Source organism: Lissotriton helveticus, chromosome 1_2 (genome assembly GCF_964261635.1).
Source record: "Lissotriton helveticus chromosome 1_2, aLisHel1.1, whole genome shotgun sequence".
Classification (NCBI taxonomy): domain Eukaryota; kingdom Metazoa; phylum Chordata; class Amphibia; order Caudata; family Salamandridae; genus Lissotriton; species Lissotriton helveticus.
In genome coordinates, this window is record NC_136058.1 from 256751195 (window position 1) to 256778486 (window position 27292).

General features: G+C 42.4%; 2 protein-coding genes across 2 annotated transcripts in view; both read left to right on the forward strand.

The window, feature by feature from the left end:
* Nucleotides 1–27292, forward strand: part of LOC144807844 (uncharacterized) — a 351402-nt gene that overhangs the window by 129642 nt on the left and 194468 nt on the right. The gene's annotated exons all lie outside the window — the stretch shown is intronic.
* Nucleotides 1–27292, forward strand: part of LOC144807908 (uncharacterized) — a 138108-nt gene that overhangs the window by 79518 nt on the left and 31298 nt on the right. Inside the window, exon 4 of the mRNA XM_078673504.1 lies at nucleotides 10832–11061. Coding sequence (XP_078529630.1) covers nucleotides 10832–11061 — 230 coding nt within the window. The remainder of the gene's footprint in view (nucleotides 1–10831; nucleotides 11062–27292) is intronic.

A 27292-nucleotide genomic window follows, 5' to 3' on the forward strand; every position in this document is an offset into this window, starting at 1 on the left:
CAGCGATGTCAGCTGAGTGTCTTACCACTGGCCTGCTGTTAAGAAGCATAGACTTGCTATGAGATTTGGTTAGTAATGCCTCTTGGTGTATTATGGGGACATGCAATAGTTTGAGCTTGTTCATGATGCTGTAATTGAGACGTGGTTCTCTGAGCAATTTGGAGGGAGTAGTTTGGATAGGGACCGGTGAGAGTGATGAGCCCTTATGTGTAGTGGTATATCGGAACAGGAGGGAGTGAATGTCAGCCACAGATAAAAGGTCTGTGCTCTGGGGTTTGGAGGAGGGATTTAGATGGGGTCTAAATCTCCAATGCAAGCTAGGTGAGTTCTTAATAATCAATGTTCAATGCCAGGAGTAGTTTGGCCTTCCTCTTGTGGGTAGGTGTTAATGTGTGGGGTTGTGTTAATCCATGGGTCAGGTTGGGGTTCCAAAGCATCTCACACTTCGAGGTGATATGGATATGGTTCTGGTGATCAGCTTTAACTAGCTGCAGGTCTTGATTGAGATCAGCTTGTTTGTCCTCACGGGAAGGAAGGTCAGCAATACAGATGGTAGTGTAGCCTAGAAAAGGGAGACTTGTGTGGTCCCTCGAGGTTGGAGGGAATGGTCCAGACACCAGAAGGGTCAAAAGAGGTAAGGCATGTAATAGAGGAGGTGACTGGAGGGTGAGTTCTAGCAGATGGAATTCTAGAAGTGATAATTGGAAGAAGGGTAGGAGGAAGTGTTCTAAATGCGCCACTGGCGGCCTCATGTATAGTCAGGAGGCCGCTGCGAGCAGGTTGGGGGATGAAGTGGCCGAGATAGTTGCTCATTTAGTCACAGATGGGGAAGGAGAGGGGAAGACCTTGAGTGGGAGAGGGCTATTAGCAGCCCTAAATTTAGTTTTTGAGGAGTGGGCTTTAGTTACCCCCTAATACGATCTAAGGCAAAGGGCAGATCAGCTAAGTGGATTGTGGGGAAAGGCCAAGAATCATCGTTAGGAATAGATGATCACGAGCCAACATCGACGGTTTCAGTGTTGGAATCGAGTGAGTGATCACGAGGAGACATAGGTGATAGGGTAGAGGTGAGACTAGATGAAATCTATGTTTCAGTCATTGTGGAGGAGGAGAGACGTTGACTTCTGGAGTCAGGTGGGGACATAGTTCAATACCATATTTTTGACTTTGTGAACATTTAATCAAGCTGCTCTAGATTCTGGTCAGCGGATTGGATGAGGATGTTCTTGTTGTTGTAGAGAGAGATGGTTGCTTCAGCCTAATGGCCGTTGAGGGTGTTATGGCAATTCATAAAACATATGGTGTTTTCCTAGGTGTGTTAACTCAGAGCATAGTGGTGAAGAAGATTAAATCATTAATTAAAACTCCTTTTTAAACACAAAAATAGGCGTCAGATATGAGCGTTTCTGGGTACAGTTTCAGAGGTTTGTTTGTAGTTCTTTACTGCATTTTTAGATACGTTGTGGGGTTGAACTTGAACATAATGCGGCCCACCTGTCACAGCAGGGGTCCACTAGTATGTAAGTGCTTTGGCTCCATGGCGGTTATTGATAAACCAGATTAAAGGTTAACAATGATTTTATTGTTTGAAAGCATCCAGCTGTGAGCATAACAGTCTGTAAATAAATGTCTATTGCACAGGGAGTTGAAAACAGAAGCAAGAGTGCTGTCAGAGGAGGAATATCGTAGTAGAATAATATGTAGCTCAGACACTTAAAGCAGTCCTAGAACCGAAACTCTTTTATTGAATAAAAATCAATCAGGCACAAAAACTCTACTAATAAGGCAGGATCATGAGTCACGAGTGGCCGTGAAAAAAAGAGAAAAAAGGCTGCTCTTACCTTCATAGGGCCCCTCTTTCAGTGTGAATGACTGGTATTTCAAACATGTTGGGAATGTATGCTGTTTATAGCTGTATGCAGATGTAATATGAAAGCAAACAATGGGCCTGATTCACAGAATGAACTTAAGACTCAATCCTAAACTTACTACTATTTTGGTATTCACAGAATGCACTTACTACTTTTGGCATTCACAGAATGCACTTACTACTTTTGGTATTCACAGAATGAACTTACTACTTTTGGTATTCACAGAATGAACTTACTACTTTTGGTATTCACAGAAGTTAGGATTTTGTCTTAAGTTTGTCTTAAGACAAACTTAAGACAGACTTAAGACAGACTTAAGTTAGAAATTTGTCTTAAGTCTGTCTTAAGTCTGTCTTAAGTTTGTCTTAAGTCTGTCTTAAGTTTGTCTTAAGCTTGTCTTAAGTTTGTCTTAAGACAAACTTAAGACCAAATCCTAACTTCTGTGAATACCAAAAGTAGTAAGTTCATTCTGTGAATACCAAAAGTAGTAAGTTCATTCTGTGAATACCAAAAGTAGTAAGTGCATTCTGTGAATGCCAAAAGTAGTAAGTGCATTCTGTGAATACCAAAATAGTAGTAAGTTTAGGATTGAGTCTTAAATTCATTCTGTGAATCGGGCCCAATGACTTCGTGAAGGTGTGCATGCTAAATATAGAAGTCAGAAGATTGAGGGTGCTAAATATTGAGGACAAAATATATAGAAAAACATATTGGGGGGGTGGAGAAGGAGGAAGAGAGAGAGACAGAAAAACTGTTGCAAAGGGAAAAAGTAGGGATGAAAAAGAACCTGTAGGAGTGAGATGAAAGAAGCATGAGGTAGATTCACGACTGTGCAGGTTTAGTATTTGGCACCACAACCTTTTATAGTGCCACTTGCTGACATCTGAGCAAAATGTTGTGCTCAGGCACTTATTAATTTACATATAAAGCACTGGGTACAACACAAAAACCACACTCTCACTCTGTAACTCAAAAACACCCTTCAGAAAAGAGAAATGTGTTGCTCCATACAGCATTAGTAATAGGATTGTTACTGTGCTCTACCCCAAAATATCGACAATAGAATGCAGCAATATGCATGCTTTACACTCACATTTTTGGGGGATAATTTCAGGTTAAATTTTAGGTCGTGGCTTTCATTTTTAACTGGGCGATGTACACTCTCAAGGATATCTTTTTTATCTTTGAAAGATTTTGTCGCACACATATTGGCAAATATAATGATTCCGTACAATAAAATGAATTAACTAATTAATACACAATTTATTTTAGCTCAGTGTGGACCAGGTACGTGAACTGATTTTACCATTGCAAAGCCAGCAATATGCAAATAAAGAGGCTTTATGAGTCGCAATGTGTGAAAGGTATCTTTCTGACTCTCAATGTGCCTTTACAACCACTTTGAAATCCCAAATAGGAGTGAGCATGAGAGAGTCGGCCGCCTCCTCTTGGAGATTCAGGGGCCCCTTGGTACACATGTACTGCCGGAGCATCACATTTGTGACGCTCCGGAGGCGCAGTGTGCAGACCCATATCTACGAGGGGAAACAACCTTTTTCACAAAGGCTTTTTCATGCAAAGCATTTACAACGAAACCGTCATTTCCACATCCGTCTGTACACCGAGACGTTTCTTAGAACGAAAGGCATTAAAAACTAAACATTTTAATTTATACATTTTAATTTGGTAACAGGTTTATGGCTAAGAGCATGGGGGAGGGGGGAGGAAGCGCCCAGATGTCAGATTTAGGGCTCAGGGCTGAGGAAGGGACAGTTGCACAGGCAAGAGCATATGTGGGGAACAAGCACATGGAAGTCGGACTTAGGGCTCAGAGCAGGGGAAGAGGTGGATTTACGACTAAGGGTGTAGGGGCTTGCATAGGGATTCCAGCTTATGAGAATGAAAAACTAGTAAAAAAAAACAAAACACCCACAAGCACCGTGGGAGGTAGCGCTGGAACATCCTCATGGGACCCGGGCAGAGTGCAGACAAGGAGGTGCTGGTGTGACAACCTCTGTTGAAGGGTAGGTCAACAAAAGCAAGAAACACCAGTCCTGTGGTTAGAGCAGACACCACAGACCATGCACAAAGGAGGGAACTGAGAAGCTCAGCCACCAGCTGGCTACAGAGCAACACAGGACACAAAACACTGCAGCACCTCTGCAGTCAACAGCATCACCAGTCAGTGGAAAGGAGAAGACAGCACCCCGTCAGGGGAAACTGCCATTTTCACGCAGCATAGGAACGTAAAATAAAGGGACATATTAGCAAGAACCTCGTTAAAATTATCGCCGTTTTGGCAGCAGGAAAACTGCCGCTAAAACGGGGATAATGGGCTTGCTAATATGCGTTATAGAATTCCAATAGAAGCTGAGGTTAGATGTGAAGGACAGCTAATCTGGGCTTCTATTGAAATTCTATAACGCATATTAGCAAGCCCATTATCGCCGTTTTAGTGACAGTTTCCTGTCGCCAAAACAGCGATAATTTTAAGGTTCTTGCTAATATGCCCCTAAGTGCTGTAACCGTGCTACCAAGTCATTCGTTCTTTTGATACATTTAAAAGCACTCTATCTGCGGGTGAACTGAAGGTCTTCATTGTAGAAACTGGCATGATAATGCCAGCTTCATACTAACGCTTTTGATTTAAAAACCATCGCATTACGGCTTTCGTTATAGTGTCATACATCCGTCTACGAGGCCACGAAAAGCCACTTTGCATGGCTTTTCATGACCTCGTAGATATAGAGCAAGGAAAAGCAGTGTGAGTCGCTGCCTTGTCTTACTCTGAGTCAAAGAGATGTTCCATGGGTATTGCAGTGGGTGTTTTGCCCCGCACCACCCATGAACTTTGACACTCCCCCAAATGTATAATATCTCGTAAACCTGCGGCAGCGCCAAAACCTATTGCCTCCCTGGAGCAGGCCTAATGAGAAAAATATTTATATTTCGCTCTTTCCATATGTGCTGCATTCTGCGGCACATATAGAACGAGGAAAATGCATCTCATGATTGTTTTAGTGCAGGGAGGTGACCCTTCCTTCACAAAAACAATCATGCCAGCAACCTAGACACCCTTGCACCATGGTGCACAGTTGCCTGTGTTGGCTCCCTGCTCCAAATTGTGCAACGGCTGAAAGGACAGGAATTCATTGTAACTTGTAAATATGGTGCATTTTTGCCCTTTTAAATTGGCATAAGACAGCGCTGTAAAATGTCATGTGGCACGGCCCTATGCCAATTCTTTGTAAATAAGCCCCTTATAATGCAACCCACTGAGTAGGTATCTGATTCCATGCAGGACAGGTACCACATGTGCTTGGTTGTGCACCCAGCGGGAGCATGGTCCTATGGAATAACTGCTTGCTCCACCAATGTCATTATTTGCATGAACATTTTCTTTTTTTTTTTCTGTTTGAAAGCTTTATTAGCATAATGAAATTAACAATTGACAAGAGAAAATGAATACAAGATATGATAGATAACAAGGATTATAAACTTCCTAGAGTCAAGTATAAATAAGAAAGCATTTTATAGATTTTCCAAAGGAAAGGGAAGGGAAAGGAGAGAAAAAGAAAGGAAAAAAAGAAAGAGCGAAGAGGGAGAAAAGGAAGAAAAGCCAAAGAAGAACAGATGAGGGAAGTAGAAAAGCAAATATGACAGAACTGTATATTATATATCAGAACACTGGAGCATAAAGAGCAGATAAGTAACTTGATGAAGATATGTAATAAAATAGGTATACAATTGATAAATATTCAAAATATAAATAATCAAAACATAAAGAAGGGGGAAAATATTCAAGGGGGTTTAAAATTCTCAGAGGTAGTGGATGATGGTCGGGTCGTAACAGCAGAGCGATCCAGGTAAGCAGTGAGAGGGAGCCAGTAAAGCTCAACATTGCGAGGGGGTTTCAAGGAGGAGGCGAAGGAAACGTCAAGTCTATGAAAATGGCACAGGGAATTCCACCAATGTTGCATAGAAACATTTGTGAGAGTTTTCCAGTTAGAAGAGATGTGTTGAAAGACAAGTGCAAGCATGAGATCAAAAAGGCCAGCAGAATGTGGGGGTAAAGTAAGAGTTTCAGATAGGCTACCCAAGAGAAGAATAGGAATCGAATAAGGGATAGAAAGGGAGAAAATGCGAGAGATGCAAGACCAAACTTGGTTCCACAGAACAGAAACCTGAGGACAATAGAAGAACATATGTAAGAGGTCAGCATCAGGAGAGTCACAGGACCAACATGCAGAGGAAGAAGAAAAGCGAGAAAGAGCAAGGGGAGAAAGATAAAGTCTGTGATATAGAAAAAAGAGCGATTGTGTAAGCGAAGCAGAACGAGAGACTTTCAAGGACTTGAGCCAAAGATTGTCTCAAAGGGAGACGGACCAAACACAGTTCAAATCAGCTTCCCAGGAGAGTTCAATTTTAGATTTGGGGCGCTCCGGATTAGGGGCGGCTAAGAATTTATAAATAACGGAAGCCTTGGGGAGAGTAGACAGTAACGTCAAGAGAGAAGATGAGGAGGAATGGGAAGGTGCTGAGGGTAACGAATAATAACGATCAAGAATAACTTCCATCAGAAGGGTATATTTGTGCAAGAAGGAACGAGGACAAGACAATTGAAGTCGAAATTGAGGGAAAGGACAGGGGGTGAGTCCATCAAAGAGCTGATGAATCCAAATAATGCCCTTTTGTCGCCAAACAGACCAATAAATCGGTCTATTGTTAATGAGAACAAGGGAATTATACCAGATGGGTTGTTGCAAAAAAGAATCACGCGACATCGTAGAAGGAGAAAAAAGGGGGCAAAGAAGGGAAGAAGAGTACTTAAAAAGGGGAAGGGAAGTGAAAGGAGACTTGGAGGAAAAACGAAGAAACTCCTCAAAGGAGAAGGGAGAGATGAAGGCTTGTTCAATGGAGAACCATAGGGGGCGAAAGGAGAAACTTCTTTTGAGAGCCAGCGAGAGGTTTGACGAAGAGAAAAGGACTTATGGTATAAACAAAGGTCTGGGAAATTAACCCCACCATTAGCCTTGGACTTGCGAAGAGATAGAAGAGAAATCCTAGCTTTTTTATTTTTCCACAAAAATTTGGAGAGAGAGGAGTCAAGGCGTTTGAAATATAGGGCAGGAATATGGACAGGCAGCATGGAAAGAGTATAAATAAGAATGGGAGCAATCATCATCTTAATAGAGTCCAGACTACCCCACCATGAAAGGAAAAGGGGATTCCAGGAGGAAAAGGACATATCAATGCGATCAAGAACAGTAGACATATTCAATTTAACAGAAGAAGAAATGGAGTTAGAGAACCAAATGCCAAGATATTTAATTTTGGTGTTATTCCAAGCAAAACCAGTGGAAGAGAAGTGGTGAGGGAGACAAAATTTGGTGAGTGGAAGAATTTCAGTCTTTTCCGAGTTGATCTTATAGCCCGAGACAAATGAGAAGTCTTCAAACTCAGCTAATAAAGGTGGAATAGATGAATCAGGGTGTGAAATGAACAGAAGAATGTCATCGGCATACGCCGAAAGCTTCAATTGATGCTTCCCATAGGGAAATCCAGAAATACAGATATTTTGACGAATGGAAGTAAAAAATGGTTCAAGAGCTAAAACAAAAAGGAGTGGGGAAAGAGGGCAACCTTGACGGACCCCGCGCCGAAGAGTGAAAGAGGAAGAGAGTTGACCGTTGACAAGTACAGAAGGCTTAGGGGAGGAATACAATAAAGAATAAAGAGAATTTGGGACCAAAGCCATGCCAATCGAGTGCCACAAATAAAAAGGACCAATCAACTCGATCAAACGCCTTCTCAGCGTCAACTGAGATGGCGGCCAAAGGAAAAGACAAGGAGGAAGCTTTATTTAAAACATTGAGAAAAAGGCGAGAATTGTCGGAAGTAAGCCGACCCTTAATAAAACCACATTGCTCTTTACCAATGAGGTGGGGCATAAATGAATCTAGACGTAGCGCAAGTAACTTGGCAAAAAGTTTATAGTCTACATTTACAAGTGAAATGGGACGGTAGTTTTTACAAAATTTCGGGTCACGACCATCTTTCGGGATCAAACAAATGGTGGCATCTTGAAAGGAACCTGCAGCTGAACCAGAAGAAATAAAGGATTGAAAAAGAGTTAACAGTTTGGGGAGAAGGAGGTCCGAAAAATGTAAATAAAATTCAACAGGAAAGCCATCAGGGCCAGGAGTCTTACCCTTAGTCAAGGAAGATAAGGCAGTCACCAGTTCATGTAGAGTAAGATCAGAATCAAGGGAAGAAAAATTAAGATCAGGGAGAGAAGGTTTAGGAAGTTTCTCAAAATAAGACTGGAGCATAGAGGGAGAGGGAGGAGATTCCGGAGTGTAGAGTTGTTGATAAAAAAGCTGAAATTGAGTAAGGATCTGATCAGTTGTGTGGAGAAGAGTATTGTCAGAGGAGAAGATGGAATCAATGGCAGTACGTTCTTTGCGAGATTTAAGATAATTAGCTAAGAGTTTGCCAGATTTATTACAGCCACCATAGTAGCGCGCACTACTGCGTAGGAGCACGGAGGAGGCATTATCCGTAGATAGTTTGTTAAAGGCAATTTTCACACGGAGAAGTTCAGGAGACATGCATGAGGCAGAGGAAGTATAAAATTGATGTTCTAATTCTTTAATATGCGCAAGGGAGTTTTTCCGTTTCTGGAGAAATTGCTTTTTTTTCCGGGAGACAAAATCAATAATGAACCCCCTGGCAGTAGCCTTGAAAGAATCCCAAAGAGTATGAAAAGGAATGTCAGGAGTTGAGTTGTTAAGAAAGAATACATCAGAGAAAGTGCGAAAGGAGGAAGAAAAGACAGGATCAGTAAGAAGTGATGAGTTAAAACGCCAACGGGAGGACTTGGGGCGAAAGGGGAGAAGATCAAGTCAGTGATAACAGGTGCATGATCAGAAATCACAATGGGTTCAATAGAGGAAGAGAGAAGATTCTGAGTTAGAGAGTGAGAGAGAAAGATATAATCCAATCTAAAGGAAGAGGCATGAGGGTGGGAGAAAAAAGAGTAGTCAAGAGTGTCAGGGTGGGTAAGTCTCCAGGAATCCGAAAGAGTAGCCTGAAAAAGAGTATCAAGAAATTGTTTGTGTGGTTTGTGGGGGATAAAACGCACAGTAGATTTACGGTCAAGAAACGGATCACCAACTTGGTTACAATCTCCACCTAAAAGGAAAAAATCATCTTTGTGCTGTATACATTTACTAGTAATGGAGGGCCAAAATAAACAGTCAGGATGAGTAGGACCATAAACATTGAAAATGGTTAACGGAATAGAATCAAGCAACAGTTTGACTAAAACCCAACGTCCCTAATCATCTTTCTCTTCAAGTAAAACTTTACACTTTAACTTTCTATGAATTAGGACAGCAACCCCATTTTTCTTGTCCAGAGATGGTGAAAACCAAACAGTACCCACCCAATTCCGCTTTAATTTAAGGGATTCCACATCATTAAGGTGGGTCTCCTGCAAAAGGACGATATCCGGATTATAAGTAGACAAATGAGAAAGAACTCTTTGCCTATTGATGGAGTTAGAAAAACCATTTACATTCCATGAAATGACTCTAAATTGTTAAACACAAAGAACATGGCATAGCAAAATCTAAAAACAAGAGTAATGCAGTAATAATGCAAACAGGCAAAAAGCATCAAGAACACGTCAGAAGAGAAAGAGGAGCAATGATAAAAAAGAGAATAGCAGGAAAAAAGAGATGCAAGGAAAAGTAGAAGAGGAAAGGAAAACACAGAGAATACGAGTAGAGCATCCATAAGTGAGGAAAAAGAACGAAGCTCAGCAAAGACATAAAAAGGTCAAGAAAGAGGCAGAAGGAAAAAATGGAAGGAAGAAGGAAAGAGCAGAAGAGACAATACATATCCATAAGGACGACTGAACAGGACATGCCTAAAGGGGAACAAACAAATAGGAGAGGGGGCAGCGGCGACACCGAACAAGGGAGGAAACTCCACCAGACCAGGGAAAGGGAATGCGGGAGAAGGACAACTGCACAAATGAGGAAGAGAGCAACAGGACCTGCAGACGGAATACAAAAACAGCAGTCAAAATAGAGATAAACGTAATGTTGAGAAGAAGACAAATAGGGAACTTATTATATCAATGAATATTCAAGGCAAAAATAGAACAATAGATAAATGACAACAGGAAATAACAAACTAGCGCACTAGAGCCAGGATCACACAAAGGCGAAAACCCATTCAAGTCAACCAGTAGGAGGAGAAGAGGTATCCATGCCACCATTAAACTGCATGAAGATAAAGTTCTTAAGTTCGTTAGGGTCTTGAAAGGTCCATGTCTTATTCTGGTGCGTTACTTTGAAAAGGCAAGGATGGAATAACCCATACCGAGCACCAAGAGAACGGAGAGGAGCACGGAGATTAAGGAATTCCTTTCGCCGAGCAGCAGAGGCATTAGAGACATCCTGGGTAAGAAAGACTCTGGCGCCCAACCAGGAGATATTACATTTGGCTCGAGCAGCAGAGAGGACTGTAAGAAGGTCCGTAAACTTCAGGACCAGGATAATGACTCCACGATGTTTTGATGAAGAAGAGTCTCTGGGACCCAGTCTGTGTGCCCTCTGGAGTGAGAGGGAAGTAGAAGGAGGCATGTCCAAGAGCTTTGGGATGAAGGTAGTGAAGAACGCTACAGGGTCATCTCCCTCCAAAGACTCCGGAAGACCATAAATACGAAGGTTGTTTCTTCGATTTCTATTTTCCAAATCCTCAGTGTGCTGTCGCAGAGTCAATACTGATGATTCCAAAGCCGAGATGCGTTGAGCATGGGAAGGAATTTCCAGAATTTGTTGTTCAACGGAAGAAACCCTACCATCCATAGAGGACCATTGCTCCTTTAATAACTGCATGTCGTTATTGGTGTTCTCAATGAATGGGCGTAACGCTCGAATCTCCTCTAGAATAAGTTCCATGGAAATAGAAGATGAAGACTTATCAGGAGATGGAGGGTCTTGCTTAGAACGTTTTGGAGAAACAACAGCTAAGAGGGAAGCCTTGGAAGACATTGCTGGCGCTGAAGAAGATCGATTGGAAGTTACGCCCGCCATTGGACGTGCAGCAAGGGATGTGCCAGCGGAGGAGGAGGAGATTGAGCTCTGCGAGTTCTTCAAGGGAGGAAAAATGAACTTGGGTTTGTGCAACTTACCCATAAAATTATGAGACGGAAATGACATAAAAAGCAAAAACAGAATGAATGGGGTGCAGGAGGCAGGGCTGTAGGCGGAGTAGAGAAGAAAATCCAGTCCACCTAGGAATGAAATGCAACCTCCTCAGAAAGCTGGAAGAATGAAGCAAAAATACACCTTGGCTACTACAGGGAAACTACAGGCGACACCAGACTGATGACAGGGGGCACAGAAAAATCAATAATTTCTGGCATGAGGCAGAAGGCATAAGGAGGAAGGTACCTGAAGGAATGTTGCATCAACAGGACATGGTAGCAACCTTCCAATCAGATATGCGCAAAAATATGCCCGGAAAAAGATGCCAGTGACAAAAGAAATGCATAAGCGTCAGCAGGAATGAGGCTCAAAATGGTGCCAGAGAGAGTCTGAGGGAGGAGTCATGTAAGCAAAGAAACTAGCAGGCTCACCATGAAGGGTAAAGAAACGTTGGAATGCAGGAGAAGTCGGTCAGCCAGCCAAAGGACTGCAGTGAGGAATCAGCAGAGGTGCGGGACCAGCCGGTAAAAAGCTCCATGTACATCGCGGATTGTCAGGCAGCCGCTGGAGCTCTTAAAATGGCGGCCGCAATGAGCTCGATGGATGCGCAGAGAAGAAGGCACCATAACTCGGTGAATTAACGTCGGTGGCAGCTCAAAGTCGGAACAACAGCAGCGCATGAAGTTCCGACGTCGGAAGATGCCGCCCGCAGTGAAGTTAACTACAAAGACGTGCAGTGAGGGATATCAGTTCATCCCTGTCTGGCGAAGCACCGGACCTACGCGGCCATCTTGAGTGGCGCCGTGACGTCACCCCCCTGCATGAACATTTTCAAGCAGCAAGATACATTCCATTCCAAACCTATATTTGATTCAGGTTTGCTGAATTTTCGCGATTGCATGAACTCTTTCGATATTTTGTTTTTGACTCCAGATTACACTTATCTCCATATATTTTTGCGCTTTGATTTTCTCTTAATATATTTTATTACGGCAAGAAGAAAATATAAACTTCTATATTGAATGCTGTCTAAAAATACGTAATTTTCTCGTGCGCAAAATGTCAATGATTATCGATTGCAAGAAGTGTAACCCATCAATCTCTTTATGTGGGGATTATATGGGTAAAAAAATTAGTAGCAAAAGTATTAACAATGTAAATTTTCCTCGATTGTGTATGAAAAGGGAGTGTTTAATGAGTAGGCATGGACGGGAAATACAAATTAAGAAAACAAAGATTTACATACAGTGTTGAAACATGCCATATGTTACAAATTAAAATGGGACAACTGGGAAAAAAACGCTTGCAACAACACCTAGCAGAGAAAGAAATGCATCTTAAGCTGTTTTGTACACCATTATAAAGCATTGCTAAGATCACCATTTTTTCATGATATTTGGGAGTTAGCTATTCAGAGCTCAATATTCATGGTTGTGTACAAAATGATGTATGTTTGTGTAATGAATATACATTTCCATGTGCTTTCTTTGCCACTATACGGTTTACATATGGTGCAAATGGAAATGTGGGTGAATCAATTTACCGATGCCTTTTGCGACCCACCGTGAGAACATTTTGCCGTTTTCCCCAAAACAGCTCAAGCCGTATTATACATTGTGCCCCATGTGAGTGCACCCGCTTTGTGCCCCCCAATGCCCAGACACAGTGGTATTACAGAAGGGACGATAGATGCTTGTGCGTCCCCTTCTGTAATACTGATAGAGCTGGTGCACATGGAGTTCCAATGCTACTATGAGACAGATGTTCCCTCATTTGTATCGGGCGTGGCCCCATGCAAAGGATCGGTATCACTTTGCCTCTGCGCCTGTGCTTTATTACCGACATTGGCGCAGAGGCAAATATGCCGTTAGGAAGTGCACTGAAAACGCATTACAAAAAGGTGGCAGAGTGCAGACATAAAGATACTACTCATAAATGCCCTTTGTGAATTCCCAAATTAGTAAACTTAGATGTTTGGTCTAAGTTTGGACCTAACATCTAAGTTTACCTTTGTGAATCAGGCCCACAGAGCGGCTCTGAAGCAGCCGCTGTATATTGCACCTGAATGAACTGCCCCCCCCCCAAACTCCCCCCCACGGGGCAGCACAAGTGTGCAACTGCCCTGAGGGCAGTGTATTCTGCATAATAGGGTGCACTTTCTCTGTTTGCGCCCGTTCCATGTTTTGAAAGGTGCTTCATGGCGTAAACAGGGAAAGTGCACCCTTTTAATAATACCAGCTCAAGTCTTTGAGCATTGGGGCAATCAATGAATTCATGTAATGATGCCAGTGCAACACGATCAAATGGAAAGTGACAGAGGAGACATTCTCTCATTTACCAGACATCAATCAACGTTTCTCTCGAAGTCGAGTTTCAAGCGATGCATACGACACCTGTCATGTTACATGATAGTGGTTAAGTCATATGAAACATACATAATGCCACATGCTGTCCATGAGAGCTTATGGACTGACCTCTCATGGTAATGTTTCCTGCTGCCTGGGGTAGTCAGATTAAACCAAAAAAATAAATGTAAAAAAGTCCTGGGTAAGAAATAAATGAGACACGCATCACAATTTTGATGCTAATTTCTATAGTGTTGTATAGTAAGCTATGGCATATTTTTTGTTATAGCATGCACACCATCATCCACAGTCTTTTAGGCGTTAAATTAGGAGCTGAACACAACATACTTTTGCCTATATCCAATTATCTAAAGAGCAGAAGACGTATGTTTGTAAATGTCTGAAAACTTTAAGTAAGTCAAGTTTGTAGCTTTCAAGTCCAAAGGGAGTGAATTGCATAATCTTTTCAGAGTTAAGTTTCAACCAGTGTGAAGAGTGAGGCCCTGGTCTATAATGTTGGTAGTAAAACAAGTCGAAATCCACAGAGGATAAGTGAGCTGATTACTCCAAGTTGCACTTTTGATGTTGATTTATTCATTTATAAAGAACTTCATTCACCCATGGACATCTTGGGGATAGGACCCCACAGACACTCCAGAAACCCTAGTAGTTGCAAGGGGAATCATCATAACAAAAAATGGCTTTTTTTGTTCTATAAAAGTGTGTGGTCTTCAGTCAGGCAGACTGAGTAAGATTGTTCCAGCGTTTTTACCTCATAAACAGTGTAATGACTGGAGCTTTTGGAACATTTTGTTTGCTACTGTTGTAGTAGGATCTTTGCAAATATGTGAAATAGAAGTATGGAAATTTATATATTGATATTATTTTATTGCATTCCTTTGCTTAATTGCACTCATTTACTCATTTGCATGTGTGAGGGTGTATTCACAAAGGCATTTTGGAGTATGCAAAGAAGAACTCCTGAAGTACTCTTTTACGTATATTTGCATGTGTTTGTGAATTGACTGCAACACATATAAACCAGAAACAAAATTGTAATGTTCGGGGAATATACATAAACAATTCATACAAATACAAAAGATTGTGGCTTCTTTGCATTTTTACTAATAGGAAGTTGGATTTTTCGGGGTGATTTACAAAGGCACATTATAGTACGTAAAAAAGTACTCCTGCAGCACTACTTCCCATACTCATAGTTGGTCTAGTGGATAGTCCCTATGTTTTGGTAAATGTTTCCTTATGTTACCGTAGCCTTGTAAAATCAAATGTCTTTCTCAAAACAAGTGTTGGTTGACTGGGAAACAAACTGTCTTGATCATATGTGAAAAAGTTAATTTGCTGAAAAGTGATATGTAGAAATTGGGATTATTTATTATATAAAATGAATAGTACAAAGGTGCCCTCGCAACTTATTCATTATTCACTTCAGGCAATGGTTCCACTCCTGTTTCAATTCCTTTTACTTACATTTTAATTTTTATATTTGTTTTCACTCAACGTTTTACATTTCTTTAAGTAGTAGTAGTAGTAGTAGTCTAAATCTTAATTCGGTTAAAAAATAACCATGAAAGATACATATTAACGGCTAAAAACCATAACACTAAAAACAAAAAAGAAAAGAGGTAAAATAGATTTTAAAAAACCCATAAAAACATACATAAAAACACACGTCCAACAAGACTTCAATGAGCACATAATGTAGGGTCTTTTTAAAAAGGTGCCTTTTTATCTACTGTATCATTCTGGATTATTAAATATAGGTTCAGACACTGGTTGAGTGTACATATGCCAGGCCTGAACCCACACTGAGGGGCCGATTAGGATGGAGGATTTTCCGCCTCCTCCGGGCCGGCGGAAACAACCTCCGGCCCGGAGGAGGCGGAAAATCCTCTGCGGAGTCACCAAAGACCCACCGCCGCATTACGATGGCTGGTGGGTCTTGGTTTCTGTCCGCTGCTTTTCTGCCGCGGTCGGATTACAACCGCGGCGGAAAAGCTCTCATTTGGCTGGCAGTGTCTATCAGACACCGTCAGCCAAAGTAGGATGCATTTGTAAACATGCTTTTCCGCTGCGGTTTTTCCGCCGTGGAAAAGCATGTGTACTTTTGATTTTGGGGGCCCGTTGCGGGCCCCCAGGGTGTAGGCGGGTGGGGGGTGCACATGGGGGGTACCTATGGTACCCCCCAGTATTTACATGCACAAAGCGGCAGGCACCGCGCGGTGCCTGCCGCTTTGTGCATGTAAATGTTAAACATGCACTTTTAACATTGCGGCGGGTGCTGCTCAAAGCAGCACCCCGCAATGTTAAATATCCAGGATGTGACCGCCAGGGTGGCGGTCACATCCTAATTGCCATGGAGGGACCACCGCTGCCCCTGCGGACGGTCCCTCCACCTCTGGGATGGCGGACGGACGCAAGTCCGTCCGCCATCCTAATCGGCCCCTGAGAATGTCAGATATGATGTTATTCTCCTTGGCCAACAGCGATAAAATTTCCAAAATCACCTGACCCAGGACCTTGACAGTTGTATCAGTCAAGGAGATGGGTCTATAACATCTTGGATAGACTTGGTCACCTTTTTTAAAAATAGGAACAATAATGGATTGAGTCCAGGACCTAAGAGCCCACAAATAAGAGGATCACTCCTGAAGAGGTCTGATGGGATTCCGTGTGGGCCCTGGGCTTTATTGACAGCTAGACACACACAACGTCTGCGACTGAGAATGAAAGTTTCAAATTTGCCAACTGTTCCAACATGGTCAATTGGGGTAGGCAATCTGACCCTGGCTCTAAAGAATATATGTGAGAAAAACGTTCAAACCATCTGTGCTTTTCTCTCACAGAGGTCAAAATAGGCCCATCCTCATATGCTAGAAATGCATAATTAGTGACCCTCCAGAAGGTAGCACTATCAAAGGGGTCAGAGAAACTCAATAACTGATTCCATATATTCCTTTAAGTGTAACTTTTATTGTTGATGCACTTTTTATATGAACATTTCTCCTGATTGTAATGTCTCAATGGACTAATGCAATACGAGCCTGATTTCTGATTCATAATTTTTTACATCATTTGTTAAGTTATCATTTATGTTCACCCTAAATCTTTGCAGACCTAATTTCCCTCATAACTTTGACTCCAATCTGTTTTGTCTCTCATCTCATAATTGATTGCTTTCTAAATATTAATCACTGGACTTCTATTTAAGCCACTTTATGTATAAATGTATCCACATAGCTAATACCTATATAATAACTTATAATTATGCTCATAATTAATTTAAAAATGAAGGGTGCTCAAGATTAATCTGCTCAGTGGTTATCAACATTAGAACAATGGAACTTTCAATGTTCGATTGAAGTTAATGGCATGTCAAAGAGACAATAATGACTATTAATAGATTGGAATGTTGGGAGCTCCATTAAAAACAATAGACTGCTCTGGTCTTCTAATGGCCGGTGGAAGCCCGTAGCGCCAACATTCCAATGTTTGTTCACAGTTGTTGCTGTGAATAAAAGGCACATGGAGCCAGAGAGCATTTTAATCCCCTCGGGCTCCAGGATGCCTATGTTTTGCAAAATAGAACATTCTTCCCTCTAGCAGTGGAATGTTATAATAGCCTTAGAGTCTCCGTAGTGGGCTCTACCGGCCTTTAATGGCCCTCTCCCACGTTAACAGTGCTCTCCTTCAGCTTTGGATTTTAACGCTGGAGCAGGCCCTTAATGGCCTTTTATTTTTCCATTTTTAATGCAGAACTTTCCAACCCTAGTGGGTGGAATATTCTGCTAGCATTATAGCTATCCCTTTTCTGGCTCTAACTGTTGTTAAAGGCCCACCCTCATGCTTATTGCAGGTTCAACTCAGGTTCAGGGCCGTAAATAACAATTATATCCTTCAGGAGTGGGCTACAAAGCAATACATACAAATAGGTTAATGCATTAAATATAGACAAATGTGGTCAATATAATTTAATTCTATCTAAACTTTAATAGAATAAATAGATAGACAATGTAACATCTCCAATAAACAAACCATGCTAAATGAGTTTCACAAAAGGAGTAAGTAGCAGGAACTAAAAGAGTAAGATCATATTTGGGCTTTGTTTTCGGTGCCCTGACCCCTTCTCCGTTGTATTTATTCCTCCTTGAAGCTGCATTCAATTGCCAATAGAGCCATCATTATTGATTTTCCTGGCAAGAAAAGTAAGGTTCACCTTTTCCCCCATTGTGGAATTTTCATTGTAGTTCATCTTCCCTACTTCTACATTGGAAGCCCCATTATTCATGGGAGAGATGTTAGCTTTTCAGTTTTTCACTACAACATTGAAAAGCTTAAGTAATGTAGCGCGCTCTCACCTCTTTAATAAGCATATTTTTCCAATTGTTGTGTTACTGTGGGTGCCCACCTCATACTGATACCTAGCATACCTCTTTCTCATTGGTTCCATTGCATTTTCTCGAATTTAGCTTGTGGTACAGAACTTAAGGGTCACACCGCCACTGAGCCTCATGGAAGTAGACTGTGTAATAGTTAAAATGAAGTGATGGGACTACTTCTGTAGGCTTCAAAAAGGAGTTAAGATCTTTTCTAATGAAGTTTACTTTTATTTATATTTCAAGTTACTTTGCATTCGCTACCGCCTCCCCTCTGCGCTGCTGCTGCATATGGGGGCCAATTAAGAAAGTCAACGTAAAATTACAGAGGAGATTTAAATCTTCTCCTAAAGGTAGTTTTAACTTTTTTTTTCAATTCACAAACATTCCCAAAGATATGCCTTGAATGCTGGCCCACATGCAAAAAATAAGAATAGCACTTTGGTGCTCTAAATGTTTCCATACAAAGATTAAATTAAAGTTAGTGAGTAGTGTAAGAAAATTAACACATATACTTCAAACTTAAATTCTAATGTAGCGATTTAATTGAAAATGAACCAGAACTTAGGGGCATATTACCAACGATTAGCAATATTTATCACTAATGAGGCTTTGCAACAAATTTTTTAACGCTAAGAATCGCCGGAAATTATCGCAGAGATAACTTGCTATTAGCAAGGTTTATCTCAGAAGTGATAAAAATCCTCGCGCTAACTGCCAAGTGAGAGATTATCGCTGGAAAACCAACGATAATCTCTCGAAGTTTGGCGTTAGCTTGATGATTGGGGCTCACAAACTTAGCCATGATATCCACCTTCCATAGGATATCATGGCTAAGTCAGGAAAATAACAGGTGTAAAAAAAGCAGCACTAACCGTGGTTAGCGCTGCTTTTTTTATCACTAACAGGGTTAGCGAAATCCTTGATAATTGGAGAAATATCGCTTAACAACATTTCTCCTATTATTTTTCTCTGGAACCCCCCCCTTTGCGTCTCATTAGAGACGCAAGGGGAAGCGTAGAGAAAAAGGGTGCCAACATGCGAATTTACGTGTTAGCACCCTGTTGCTGATAGGGAGATAATTTTATCTCCACTTTCTTGGATTTTAAAGCCAAAAAAGCGGAGATAAATCCCTTGATAATATGCCCCTAAATTCTATTTTAAGATGATACAACCATTTAATTACTGTTACAGTACATTTGAAAAACAAATCTGTGTTTATCACCATACACATGATTATTATAATTCGACTAAGAAGATAATGAGTCATCATCAGGACTGAAGGGATAGAAAAATGTGCGGGCCGCAGGAGAAAAACCCAGAGGTCCTAAGATAGGGTAGCTGTGGTAGGCCAAAATGTAAATAAAGATAGGCTGTTTGGAATTTGAAGGTGGAGAAACTACTCTTCTCTGCTCTGGAGGATAGTCGGACTAGTAAGACACAAAGGTGTCCTTTCATAGTCGTAGTAGCCTACATAGTAGAGCGCACTACAAACCCAGGGAGGCTGACTTGATGCCTGTTGTTGCAGTTGGTGCAAGGAAAAAACAAAAGGTCCACCCAGACGGGTTGGGCATATTAGAGAAGGCCACCAAAAGAAATTTGGGCATATTAACAAGCAGCAGCGATAATTATCACTGGCCGCACCTAGTGCGAGTTTCCCTATCGCCGGCTATCGTTGGAATTCATTGCCAAGCTAGCGATGTATTTACAACACTTAGCGCATTGGCGATGAAAATTCCAGCGATAGCAGGGAAATGTCCCAGCGATGTTCCCTGCTAAACAGCGATGACCTTGCTTATACGACCCTGTGGCCGTAACCCCACATTCCACCTCCTATGCAAAGTATGCCTAACTCTGGATTTTAGCAGACGTTAAAATCCAGTGTTAATGGCCTGTTACTGCAATTTTGTTTATCACTATGCCAGACAGGGCATTGTTGTAAATATCGCGAAGCTGCCTTCGCGATATTTCCCCATGTAGTCTATTGAGGCATGCCTACTTTGCATCTCATTAAAGATACGATGCAAAGCGGGTCCTAAATCAGGGAAACACACGCTAGTGTGTCCTTGCTAATATTGCGATATAATTATTGCCGCTAAAGTGGGATAATTTTATCCGGCCCCTTGATAATATGCCCCTACCGGAGATAAAGTTGCAGAGCAGGTAAAAAAACTCTCACCAATGGGCTGGAAGATTGAGCCGGTGCCACCTGATGCAGGAGCAGGGCTATAATAATACACAGGGCTCCAAAAGTCTTTTATGTAGATAGCAGTCCTGGCACTTTCCATAGCCTCCTCGAAGCAATTAAGAGGATGTTGAGGTGTGCAGGGTGTCAAACCGTTGATGGTATCCGGGTAAAGTATTGTGGGTGATGTCATTAACTCCAAACATTTTGATGAGCCGAAGTTCATTACTTCTTTGTGACAAAGAGCATTCTGATGACTGGCTGAATGATAGCTTAGTAAGCCATCAATGTATGAGAAAGTCCACCTTACTGCAGATTCAGCAAACGCCATCCAGGATTCATTCTAGCATCATATCAAACGTTAGGCCTCTCTCTGTGGGCTGCAAATGGGAAAAGTAAGTGAAGGTACTCACTAAACATTATCATGGGTTAAGGTTAAGGGCTGGCGATAGTGGTTTGCAGGTGTGTCTAAATGCTGTGCCTGTTCTCCAGCAGGGATAAAAAAAAGCAGGACATTAAAGTGAATCTCACTTTTCCATCCCAAATACCAGAGGTTTCTGGGCTTTGTTGAGATGATCTAAGGTAAATGATCATTCTGGGTTTTTAGGTCTTGCCTACAGACGGCTTTAGCTGTTGGTTTCCAAGAGAACTATTGCATTCAATAAAATTGAGTCTGTCCCCTTTCTCAATGAGGCTTTCTTATCAATCTCAGTCCCCTGCTTCAGATTCTATAGCATTCTACCCTAGTCCTGTGTATGTCATGCACAAAGCAATTCGGTCTCACTGTATTTTGATAGGATGAGTTATATTCTCCTATTAGTGTTGTCAGACTTTGTATTGTAGTGCATGAAGACTATGTTCTCTCCATTTCTGTTTCTCCTTGCTCCCCCCTACTTTTTTGTCCTTGCTAATTTTATAAATAATTTGATCCAGACACCATCTTGCCACCCCAGCACCCTCACATTTCACCTGCCACTGAGCCAGTGGGAGGCCATCTTTAAGTGGTGTTTTAACCAATCCAACCTGGCCACCCACGCATGAGCATTGAAATGTGTATATATGTAAGCAGACATTTTAACATGTTTTTTTTTCTTATGCTTAAAGATAAATCATTCCAAGAAGGCATGCACAGCAGCCATCTGGGAAATATTAAGCATTGGCAAAGCCAATAGGTCTGTATCACTGTATCACAGACGAGACCCATTTACTTGGCAGTGCTTGTTTTTTACCCTGTCTTACATTCTGGTACCTAAGGTCGTGCATTAATTATGGATGAACCAGCTACCAGAAGGCAAAAGAGAATTGAGGACTTGATAGGGTCTCCATCTCCGTCCAAAACCACAGGCCAGAAGTTATCCTTCTGCAGGACTCCCAACAACACCGTTCCTTTGTTTTTCACATTATCATACTAATTACCTTGTACTAAATCTTGCACATGGAAAAACAATTAGTGCTGGCAAAGAGATGATACTGTTTTTGTACTTTGGATGGGTGCTGAACGTCATAGCGCTAAGAAACTGCCATCGTCAGCATAGCCCAAAATGTTGTTGAAAAATGTGTAAATACACAGCTATGTGTACTGCGATCAAGCAATCATTCACTGTAGCTATTTTATCCAGAGGATGCCCTTCTAACTACATAATACCTCTTATGACCTAATCAATACGAATGCAAGAGCAACTCAAAACTGTTCTCTAGTGGGGCCTAGCCATTAATACAATGACAAATGATGTATTTGACAGTACCAAAAATCAACCATATCAGACTTTGTCCAATGCATTTAAAATAATAACTCAAACACTTGCATGCAGTTTACCACTACTTTTGAATGATGGTTTCTCAAACCCTAACATAGTGAATTAGAAGTATGAGCACAGCGATTTCCTAAATACAGCAAATAAAGAATAATGTTTAGAACTTACAAATTGACACACATGCTAACTGTGCTCTGGGGTAAAAGAGGAGTAAATGTAATATTCACAAAGCAAAAGTGTATAGAACACATTAAAGAAATCAGTACTTTGAGCAGTTTTTATATTATTGCATATTATTTATTGATTATTACCATTAAGATGATAATGAAAGTTAGCATTGAGGTTAACTTGACTATGCTTAATTTTAAACAGCAAATCTTGAATGTTGGTTCTCAAAAAATGATCCCCAATTGTGCATGCAGGCCTCGCACATAAAATGGAAGCAGAATGTATATAGTCTAATGTACCTGCCAAAACCTTGATACAAATTGACCCAATTTTGATTAGGTAATGCTATCAGCCCTGTATCTTATCCTGAATTACTTATATCAGTGGTCTCTCCCAAGATAAGCACAGTTAACCAGAATCACTCTCAACATCCCAAACCGCACTCACATCACACCTGGAGGCACTCCAGCAACTCCCCATTCACAAACAAGCAAAATTCAGACCCCTCACCCACATTTTCCAGGCACTACATAATACTGAACCCAGCATACCTCAACAATTGTATCTGCTCTCACAAACCTTCCAGACACCTCCACTCGTCCGGACTCCTACTTGCACAAATCCCACTCTTACAGAAAACTGGATGAGTTGGTTGGGGCCTTTTCCTACATCACTCCAAAAGCATTGAAGGACCTGCTGCTACACATAAGAGCCTCCTCCTCAATTCTTGAATTCCGCAAGAAGCCAAACACCAGGCTTTTCGAGTAGTCCCACTATTGGTGTGCCCAGAATCACATCTGCTCAGCCCCAAAATACCTTCCCGGATGTTAGTGCGATCTACAAATTTGCATAACATAACTGCACACAATACCAAAATCACAGGAATTTCCAGCTGCTTGGGGGTGGGGGGGTTCCAACAAAATAACACTCACAGATTCAGCAGTTTAAATAACACTCACAGATTCAACAGTTTAAAACATTCAAAGAAATACACAAAGAATTTCTAAATTTACATAACTGAATGGGGACTATGAAGCAGAAGACTGGAGGGAGGAGTGGTGTTATCAACAATGCCAGAGCCCAGCATCCAGTTTGGCCCCATTCACCCTTGTGCTCAAAACGTAGTTTTTAAATAATTAGACTTTCATCCAGGCCCTTTCAGCTCTGCAGGGAAAGCCCTTCTGTTTCCTCTCTCATCCTGTCCTTGAGTATGTTATAAAGTGGTTATAGAATTTGCTAGGGCTCTGTTGTGTGCTGTTGCTCTTCCTGTGCATCAGAGCCCTTTTTGTGCGGCACAGAGTGTGAAAAGAATGAGAGATTTCCTTGCGTTTCTTGTGTCCAACTACTTATTTGTTTAATTTCTCTTTTTACTGAGGTCCCATCCCCATGAATTGAATAGATTATCAACAACTTTACTCAGACCTGAAGCATGTGCTTACGTCACACTGGATTCAGAGGCTATTTAAACTCTACATCTGACGATTCTCTTTTTCAAATGGTGAGGCCTATTTTTAAAAGAGAAATGTAGAAACAGTTTAAGGATTTTACTGTGGAAATATAACTGTAAATCCTAATTTCAACATAACTTCCTTCTCTGAATACCTTTCTAATATTTTATGTTGAATTTTACAGCAGTTTTAACCTGGTTGTCCTGTAGTAAGCCACACACACACGGCATGCCCCTGCCAGGCATTATCAATACGCAGCTTAAAGGATCAAGACATTCTTTCGGCTACTCCACCACATAAAACCCAAAGTAAAAGTGTTTGTCTTTTGTGATGTCATTTTGATTTGTCATTTTTTTCTTGGTGCACAATAGGTAAATACAACATGGCTTTTCTCTGGCAATTTTTACATTATGCGCTGTTCTACAACTACCAAGACATCAATAGTTCTTGCAGAGCAACTCTATCTTGATAGGAACATTCATTAGTAAAACAGTATTGAGTCAACCAGAGAGTCCTTACTGTTTATCTTTAGCCGCATCAGCACTCCTTAATGTGAGCCGGGGATTTCTGGTGCTCACCACCGGCACTTAATTGCCAACCCCAGCACTTATAACAGCTGCCACATGATGGTACTGTTTGGGTGATTTGGAGATAGGCAAAACAACAGTTATTTTATTAAGTCAATATACATTAAAAACAACTAATACCGTCACCCAAACCATTCTTATAGCTTTTGGGTGCCTCGAACAGTCTAAACTGTTGTTGTCAGGCTATCGGACATGCGCAGACAGGCATGACAATGGTGTGCTGTAGGAGTGCAAGTTTTGCAACCGCGCAGTGCACACAAGTAAAAAGGCTCAGGGGGAGGGAGGAGCAGCTGTGAGGCAATGTAACACACAGTGATGCCGCTCATTTGCCACATGCAAGACAGGCCAAACATGAATCCCAAAGTCGCTCACATCACACCCCACCCCAACAAGCCACATCACATTTCCTGAATGCAAGCAGATTATAAACTAACATTAGGAATGAAAGCTGCTTTGTCTGAACTATCAGGCGGAAGCACATCTGCACCTCCGACCTCAGAATTGCATGTGCCCGGCACCCCTTGACAGATACAATAGCAGCTGATGATGACTCCCACACTACGCACAGCCTGACGAAAGACCAACATGTATACACCCCACACATAGAAGTCCTTGCTCAAAGTTATCTTGCATTGAATGGCCTTCACACTTACTCCCACACCATCCCAGGCATACAACCGTTGCACACTCATTGATCCGAGCAGTGGCATTTCATCCACAGATGTGTAGCAGGTCAGAACAGTGCTGCTTCGACCAGAGCCACTAACGCAATGGCAGAACATCCCGAACACATGCACAAACCCTGTCACGTGGAACTATACCGCGCACGCGTGCTGCATCTACGGAGGGCACTGACATTGGTAGGACTGGGGATCAGTTATCTGCTAAGCTTCTGCTTTGCCAACGTCACCTGCGTTCAGCCTGTGTTGCATTGTTAATCGTGCATTTTCGAGTGGTCCATGGATGTCTGCCTATCCAACAAGACGGTAGTTGAACTGGATTTTGACATGTGTGTGCACCCCCTGTTGGCCCACGACCAGGAGTGTCATTGTGATACCCGTTTATGGGATGCCTTGACACTTGGCATATATGCTGGTAGCTGGAACTGGGAGATTTCACAATTCCTCGTGTGCAGTGACCACATTGAACCGCTCCCCTATTGGGCTGTAGTGCTAATTGGTGAAAGGAGATGGACGCAGCACATCTATTCGGACCTGCTAATGGATCGCCTCGCTGTCCTATTTGATGAAGTCGACAACAACCTCATGTTGGAAATGATAGCCTACGAAGCTGCAATCACTTTCATGGATGAGTAACTACGTACCTGCAGCCACAACAGATTGGAACCCATTGCACATGTCCCAACACCTTGCTGCATCTTGGAGATCTGGTCACATATCCCACGACAACAGTGGACATGGCTGCATTTGTCTGGACTCCGAATACATGAGCGTACAATAACGTGGGTTAACACACACGTGTGAAAGGTGAGGCACTCCCCCGGAGTGGACAGCGGCTCTTGGCAACGTTCCTCATTCTGGCATACTACTGCATTGGTGTTCATGTTGTAGCTATTATCTTGCCAGTACTGACACACATATGCTAATAAAGTCTACGCACCTTCACTTATATTCAACTGTGATGAGTGTTGATTTGAATGACAATGTGTGTCTCACAGCCATACATGCCCTTTAATAGCATTACCCAGGGTGTACCTCTTTGTTAAATCACTGTCCCTACATTCATCCATACTTTCATACTTGATTTATCATAGACATGACACATCTGTGTGAATTAGAATGTTTTATTCACATTCAGTCAGTGGAGTGTTGAAGTTGGACCAGTACAGGGCAATGCAAATCCCACTTTACATTGTTGCCCCGTGGAGGGCCAGCCAGAGTCCTTTAGAGATTGACACGTTCATTGGAAGTGGAATACTTCAGTCTGCAGTGTGATTGCTGTGTCATTGGTAACCAAACAATAAATGGCAGTCCATGTCGAGGTCCAAGGTGAGTGTCGCTGAGTGTATCAGGGAACAGTGGAAGGTGTTATTCCAGGGCATGATGCAGAGGACAGAACCAAGCTGAACCGGCCATAGGGGGGAGATGAATGCTACCACTTCATACTTACCACAAAGCCAGATTCATCATCATCTTCGTCCTCTGATGAGTCAGGTGCCTCACATGTGGATGGTGTTTTTTTGTCTGGATCACTGTGTGGCAGTGACACATCAAGGGCCGGAGGTGGAATGTCTGCTGCACCAGTGGAGTGGTGTGGCTCACTGGTTAGAGGCGGCAGACCCGTAAGCAGAGAACGGCCCGGGACCGGGGACAATTCCCGCCGCGGCAGGGTCGTGGACCAGGGTCAAAACGGACTCGATAATTCTCGCCTCGGTGCCTACTCTAACCAGGGAACACACTCGGCAACTCTGGGCTTGCCTCATCTCTACAACGGCCCCCCACAGACGCCGGGGATGCCTGGTTTCACCTTGGAGATACCCAGAAAGGGACCATCCGACCATCTCACAGGGAAAACCAGGACGGGTTCCCCAGCGGTCTTCAGTGCCAGGATACTCCATGGAGTCGCAGTGCGCTTTACAAGTACACCCACATTTACATTTACATTTACTGAGTGGCAATGACACTTCAGGGGCTGAGATATGGATGGAGTAGTAGCAGCAGCATTCTTCCGCACCAGGCCTTGTGGTGGCAAGACCATAATGAGGATCTGCAGGGCATGGAAGATCACAGCTACATTTCGCTGGTGTGCAGCCGTGGCAAACATTCTTTCCGCCTGCATCCGCTGAAAGCTCTGCATCATTCTCCTTATGTGTCCCAACTTCTGACTGACATCGCTGGAGCCACTCTGACTAGACAGTTGTTCTTGGCTCAGAGTCATGACTCCAGCGATGTCAGCCATGGATTGTTGGAGAGAAATGAGCAGACAGTGGGTGTCCATCAGGGACTATAAGTCGTCCCTGATGGGACTTAGACACTCATGTATGGCATCTATTTTGGCTGCCTTGAGGTCGAAACCCACCAGCAGCTGATCAGCCATCTTCTCCTGGAACCCTAACACACGGCGTTGGAATGCCATGTGTTGGTCGTGGGGGTCCTGGGAGACAGCCATGGTGGTGGGTGCTTCCTGCAGTGTGGTCTGTGCAGGGGGTGGGGTCTCCTCGATGCAGCTGGGCTGCCCTGCTGCTGGAGGTGGGGTGCCAAAGCTGTCTATGAGCTGTTGGAGGGCGTCAGTGTCGATGTTGGGGAGGTCCTCTTTATCATCACTGCTGAGTTGCTTGGCCTGCTCTGCAGAAGGTGTT